Source organism: Primulina huaijiensis, chromosome 2 (genome assembly GCF_012295235.1).
Source record: "Primulina huaijiensis isolate GDHJ02 chromosome 2, ASM1229523v2, whole genome shotgun sequence".
Taxonomy (NCBI): Eukaryota; Viridiplantae; Streptophyta; class Magnoliopsida; order Lamiales; family Gesneriaceae; genus Primulina; species Primulina huaijiensis.
This window is the reverse complement of record NC_133307.1, coordinates 29,116,108-29,123,595: the sequence shown is the minus strand read 5'-3', so window position 1 is coordinate 29,123,595 and position 7,488 is coordinate 29,116,108. Positions and strand designations below refer to the sequence as shown.

The 7,488-nt window shown below is 35.1% G+C and overlaps 1 protein-coding gene across 1 annotated transcript; it reads right to left on the bottom strand.

The window, feature by feature from the left end:
• Positions 1-591: 591 nt before the first annotated feature.
• On the bottom strand, positions 592-2,523 carry LOC140961306 (protein DETOXIFICATION 51). The gene has a single exon (XM_073419752.1). The coding sequence runs from the start codon at positions 2,357-2,359 to the stop codon at positions 734-736; it is 1,626 nt and encodes a 541-aa protein (XP_073275853.1). The 5' UTR covers positions 2,360-2,523; the 3' UTR covers positions 592-733.
• Between the last annotated feature and the right edge of the window lie 4,965 nt (positions 2,524-7,488).

The window sequence follows — 7,488 nt, the reverse complement described above, 5'->3', positions numbered from 1 at the left end:
ACTGGAGTTGGACCATCTTGTCCTGGAAACAACCACATTTCTTTACAATTGGTTTGGTCTGTTCAAATAAGTATAAATATTGGATTAAGTAACTTTTTTTTACCATAAATTCACTCAGCCTCAAACTCACACCATCGCACTCGTATAATTAATTCGTTTTTGAAGAGTAACCTTCGTCGTCACTTCGCATTATTGATAGTGACCCAAAAGGATGTCGCAGGTCGAGAGACAAGGCCATTCAAAGATGGGGGTGATCACAAATCTAATAAATTATTTATGGAAATGGACATGCAAATGATTTTCTTTTTGTTTTTTAATTCGTAAAGGGTCATAAATATATATATAAAAGAATATATTTTGTTTAATTTTGATGGAAATTAAACAAGAGGGAAGATATGTTTATGCATATGAATACGTTTTTGAAAAATAGGTGGAGATGGAATATAGGTAGTTAAGTTAATTTATGACTCTAAATTTTGATTGATTATGAAAAGAAATCAACTCTTTCTTTATCACACAAAAGCAATATTTGATGTTTGTATTTTGTTACATATGGATTATATTGTACTAATTAATGTGAGCATAACAAAATTTAGATTAGAAACAAAAAATTTTCATTAAGCACTCCTTCCATATAATCTCTTTACATAAATATTTTTAAACCCAAATTAATAACTCCAAAAAAAAAAATCCATTAATACACAAAATGATACTATCTAAAAAAGAAATTCAATCACACAAGGGGCAAAGGTGTTATTTTCGTGAAAAGGTCCTCATCTTGTGACGTCACTTTTACACAAATCAAGGGCTCCCTGTCATTCTCCTCGCATTCACCACACGTCAGCATCTGAGCCCTCGCTGCCTCGAAGCCCCAGTTGGTGGTCCCCACCACGTACAACATTAACCCGGCGCAGCACACTTGGGCCGACAGAAGCCCAATCCAAAGCCCACAGAACCCGACCCCAAGCAGGAACCCAAGCCCAACAGCGACAGGCATCCCCACCAAGTAAAACGCACCCAGGTTCACGTTAGCAGCGATAGAAGGCCGCGCTGTCCCTCTTATCACCCCACATCCAACGGTCTGCGGGCAGTTCCCGAGCTCACAAAGCCCTAGGATCGGCAGCGCCGCCGATGTCAACCGTAGGATGTGTTCATCGCTCGTGAACATACGGGCCCAGAAGTTCCGGACAGTGGTGGCGAATGTCATCGCGGTTAATCCCATTAAGCCTGCAAGAAAAATGGAGACCACGGCCGATATTCTTGCCTTCTGCCACCGTTTCGCCCCCAGCTCGTTTCCGATCCGAGTTGAGACAGCGAACCCCATGGAAGAAGGGAACACATAAAGCAACGAGGTTGTCTGAATCAAGACACCCATGGTTGCCATGGTGGCCTTGGGGTCCACAAGCAGCCCACATAACACTATCATGATCTCGTACCACCACCATTCAAGGCACACGGAGACACAGCTTGGCGCCGCCATCCGGATGAGCGGCGCCCAGCCGGTTAAGCACTCCAGGCTGGGGCTGGACCATGTTGGGACGTGCAGCCCGCGAGCCCAGATGTGGAGAACCAAGGCTAACAGCACCATGACGTTGGACGCTGCGGAAGCAGCAGCCACGCCAGCAGCGCCGAGTTTGAGTCGGGAAACAAACAAATAGTTTATGGGCAAATGGAAAGCCGTTCCAACGAAGGAAGCGAAAGTCAAAGGATGGGTGATACCTTGAGCCCGAAGGTAAATCCTTATGGGGTGAAGAAAGGAATTCGTGACAAGATCAGGGATCGAAAAGAGAAGATAAGTCTGGGCCAATGAGGTGATGCTGGGGTCTTGGTGAAGATACAGAAAAATATTAGAGAAATTCAGCCAAAGAAAGGAGATTGGCACCGAGCAAACAAGAAGAAAAATCACAGACCTCTGCAGCGTCAAAGAAAGAAGCTTCGGCCGCTGGGCGCCGAAGGCTTGCGAGCAAAGAGGCTCCATCCCTAATGCGAGCCCAGAAAGAACCGAATAGCCACTTATATTTGCAAAAGCTATGGCTAATGAACCCGAAGCCAGCTCTAGGTCACCCAGATGGCCTAAAAACAGCATAGAAAGCATCGACCTCGAGTAGAGAATTAGGGCTGTCAGGGCTATGGGAAATGCTAATCTGAAAAGTGCTTTTGTTTCCTCAACAAATTCAGATGGGGTTGGAAGATTGTTCACCTCCGGTGGAGGCTTCTTGGTGGTTTCTTGGGGTTTGTAGGTGGCGGAGACTGATATCAGATCAAGAAACAGCTGGGCTTGCGGCGGCGGTTGCTTGTGCTGATCATGTTGATTCTCTACGGAGATGCAGACCGTAGGATTGGTGGTGGGATTGCACATATTTGTGAGTTAGGATTTCTTTTCTTGATTCCCTCTCGACTATGTTTGAGATATATTACTCTCATGAAGAGCGCTGTTACCACAAATGTACGTGCATATCTGTAGTGTAGCTTTTCTTCTCTTTTCTTTTTCATTTTGCGTTTGCTAGCTAGTATTAATAGGGAGCGTGCCGTCGGGTGACAAAACAAAATTTATAATTTTATTTTCATTTAAAAATAATTCTCTTTTTGCGTCTAATTTTACAGGCTATTGTGGGCTATGTTCACATTTTTTTTAATTGTTTTCCCTTTTCTATGATATATAATATATAACCAATATTCTCGATCCTGTGTATGATATGATGTGATTTCGTAGTTTATATATATNAATATTCGGAACAATAATTCAATTTTAAATCTTAATTAAGTCGACAACTTGTAATTTTAATAAATTATTATTGATTTATTATATCATTATTCAATAATATCATACTAATATTTAGGTAAAGCTTTTTATGATAAAATTATTTTTATTCTTATCTAATTTATTAATTTTAATTTGTGTGTGTGTGTATTTTTTTTTTTAAAAAAAAAATAGCCAGATGATCAGTTTGCTCTTTTTGGAAATGTAACACAACTAGACTTGTTGCTTATGGATTTGTTGCTTTATATGGTTTAAAGAGACGTCATAAAGAGTGGCAGTCCCAATATTATTATTTGTTTTAACCAATTCCAATATTATTTAAATGACAATATTATTGTGTATTCACGAGATATATTTATTGGTGATTATTTTGTTATAGCGTACCCAATTCGCAGGATTGCTGCCAAATTAAATTGCCATTAGTACACAAAAAATTTGCTCCCATAACTTCAAAAAAGAAAAAAAAATATGGAATTTTATTTATATTTTTTACAAAAATTGTATTAAGGAGAAAATTTATTTAATTTTTTTTAATCCTTTGTCCCAAATTTGGAGTTATCTTAATATGGATTAACTCTATATGGCATTGCAAATGGAAAAAAAAAAAAAGAAGTAATTTTAAAAATTGAAAAGGTCACTTTTTAACTTGGAAAGGAAATTATAAGACAAATTGTGAAATCACCATAAGTATGCATTTTTGTTTAAAAGAATTATCTTCTAGTTTTAAGCTAAAGAAACTATTTTGTGTGGGTCTGTGTAAGTAAGTAACACTATCATGCACACCTACGATTCTATGTCGGAAATTTCAATATATAATTATTTTTTTAATAAAATGCTTATTATTTTCCCAAATTATTTCTTAAATTAGGGATTTAAACATAATTGATATGCTTCACACGGTTTTCATAACATTTAATATTGTATAATTTAGCCAAAGGCCAAATAATTAATAATAAACGTAATTTAATAGTATATATTGATAAAAAAAAAAATGAGATAAAAGATGTAAAATGAGTTTAGTATTTGAATATAAAATTGTAAGATAAGAGTTTTAAGATATAATATTGTTCAGTCTAAAAAAGTCTATGAGAATTAATTTGCAAAATCATTTAAATTTATTTTATTACACGCACATAATAAAATACTACATGAAACCAAAGTCCAAGTCAATAAATTCAAGATTTCAGGGTAATCAGTTATTTTTTAATGCACTAAGTACTTCATTTGACTGTCTCAACCCTAATATTTCTCATATTATCGTTTTTTTTTTGTTTGAAAAATTTATTATTATTGTTTTACAGTCAAAGAAGCGTAACGAGATAGTCATTAATGGCTTATTAATCTAGATTTACAGTGGTATTGATGGCAGGATTAAGAAATATAGATAATTTACATTTGGTTGATTTTTGGAATTTATAAGTTATTGAATTATCCTATTAATCTCGTTTTCATCCAAATCTTGGTACTATTTACTAAATAAAATGCTTTGTGATCTCGCTCTATGACTTTTTTGTATAGTTTTGAATTTTTTTTTGGTCTGATTTTCAAATTTTCATCCACAATGCAACAGTATTGTAGGAAATAGCAATGACTTTTATGGTAATCAAACATTTTTTTTTTGGTTTTAGGTTTCAAATTTATGACTTTTCTGTCATTTAACTCTTTTTTTTATTGCCTTTCTAAAGCTACTAAGCATCCATTAATGATTCTTTCTTGTGGAATGAGATTATGATCAGCATATAAGCAAACCAATTAAATAATGCGTTATCGCTTCTCTCAATTTTGATACCAAAATTACAATTTTGGTTCCATATATTCGTTTCTTTGTGATTTAAATATTCAAATTTCAGTCAAATTTTAGTCATTTCTATTAGAAGTGTTGATGTGATATTTCACATTAAGAGTCATGTTGACGTCGTGTCATCGCCTTATTGGTAATAACACGTCAGCATCATCTCGGAAAAAAATATTAAATTTTCAAAGAGATAAATACACAGAACTAAAAATACAATTTTCGCAAATTTGTGCTCATAGGAATGCTTGGTAAAATATTGCTACTTGAAATATGTATTGATTCATGCGCATCAAGTTCTTGGTGCATGCTTAGTACGTATAAAGCTTTCTTCCATACCCTTCTAGTCGATCCACACGTGCTTCATTCTAAACTACGCCATCGAAAAACGCAGACTGGAAATCCGAAATCCATTTGATATAATATTGCCCATTGCTTGTTTTGAAACTGCTAGATTTCTTCAGTTGGCTTTTACTTAATTTTATACTCATTGCACTCTACTAGACTCATTTCTTTTGGAAGATTAGTCAACTCCAAGTAGATATCGTTCGTTTTCAATTACATGAATCTTTTCGGTCATTGCTTGAATCTGCTTTTTGTCATTTGATGCTTCTGGCGTCATACGCTGCTAAGAGGCAAATTTCACCATCTCCTTCTTACAATCGAATAAGCTAATAAGATGCTTTGGTGCTATAGACTAAGGCAGTGTTTGGTAGGGGTGATAATGTGGGTTTATGAATTTTTAACCCACCTTATCCTTTGTTTGGTAAGTCAATCCCTCATATGAATGATTATGTTATATTAACTGTGATAAAATAATCACTCCTCACCCCTAGGATTATTTATCATACTCTTAATCCATCTTATTTTTTCAATTTTACCCTTCTCCTAAATCCAAACTCACCACCACTTCCCTCCACCGACCGCCCACCGACCACTCCCGCCGCCCGCCGTCGACCGTCACCGCCTGCCGCCGACCACCGCCGCCTCTCGACGCAGATTAACCCCTCCGACCCCCGCCGGCCACCCCCTCCTCCTGCCGGTCGACGCCGGTCGCCGCAGCCACCATCGTTGGCCGTCCCCCGACGCCGTCGCGGCCGAGCACCCCCTCCTCCTGTCGTCGCCGCCACCTCCGACCGGCAATCACACCATTGGCCGACCACCACCGTCGCAAAAGTAGAAAGGCAATTTCGTCAATTCATCAAAATATTATTATTTATCTCATTCTTAATAATCATACCAAACATAATATTATTTTATCATTATCTACTTCAATCATTTTTTTTATCATTTATGTGCTAATCATTCTGTAATCCTATCATTCAAACCAAACATAGCATAAGAGTGTAAATTAACTAAATTGATTTGAATATGCTGAAAATTTTAAAACTCGAATTCGCCTCAAAATAAATATAAAATATATTCGAGCTCGAGTTCTATTCGAAGTTCGAAAAATATAATTTTTTTTGTTTGAGAGTTTGGTTTGAATCAATGTTTAATTGGGTTTGAGTTCGACTCGAAAAATCAGGACATGTTCATGAGTTATTCGAACTATAATAAATACTCACAAACCTCAAAATCTATTTAGTTAATATAAATGTATATTATATTAATAAAATATCAAGACTCGCGAATTATCGAACAATATAATGTGAGCTCGCAAGAGTTCTGCTTCGGCTCAAAAAAAATTCGAATATATTCAACTCAAATTCGATAAATTCAACTACAAATCGAATAATTTTCAAATCGGGTCGAAAAGATCGCAAATCGGCTCGATTCGTTTACACCTGACCTACTATGGACTATCAAATATTGTCATTATACTCTTCGGGAGAAAAAATATACTGTCATTATAGTTCCTATTATGAATTTAATTGGACGAAATATAAGATTACAACAAAATTGGTCACTTCCTTGAAGTCAAAAGGCAATAAAATACGATAAATAAAATTATAAACACCTACAAAAAAATTATAGAGAATCCGCTCTTTATTTAATATAATTTTGTTCTCCTCTAAATTTTTACAAAATATGTAAAAGTATCAAAATTCTGATTAAATAATTCACTTTCTTAGAAGTGTGAGATAAATAATAAAATTTAATTCATTTAAATCCTACCTCCCAACTGATGGGTATGTATGGGATCCATTCTACATTATTAGCCATATTATGTGCAATATATTATTATAAAATCGAAGCATTTGAATAATTGTTTGCGGTTGACTTCCAATCCAAATTGCAAGAAAACATTGATTTTGGTATTATTATCATTAGTTAGTGGGGAATTTCAACCCTTCCCATCAAACAACAATAATGTATGGGCAACCCATTATTTTTCTTTCCCATGTCTCATTCTTATGTTGTCTACTTGGTCACAAATTCCTTATAGGAGACATTTCACATCCATAAAAATGTTATATGAAGTTATACAAGTACATAAAAATAGTTATACTATATCAGCAGTGAGACACACCTCTTGGATTCGTGAACCTAATAGCCTAATCCATGGGTACCCAAATAAGTGCAGCTCATCATGTCCATCAGAGATTATACATTGCGACGAATATAAATAGATAAAATTACATCTTGATTAACAACTATAAGTTTTGACGTAGTGATAAGCTTTTGATCTTAACATATAGATACATAATGATTTATATAACTCTAATAATTTTGTAAAATCCGATTAAAATTAAACATTGACGAAATAAAGTCGTATAATCGAATAAATGTGTGACCCTTCGCACTAAACGTTACCCTAATGAATGGTGTGATTATACATTGAAAACTCAAACCATTATTTTGTTTAATCTTTAGAATTAAGGAATCATCAAATCAAGCCACGGATTGAATAATTTATTAAACAATTATTGTCGTGAAATTCGTATAAGCTTTTCTTGAAAAGTTAAAAGCAAATCCAGCTGCTGACAGAATT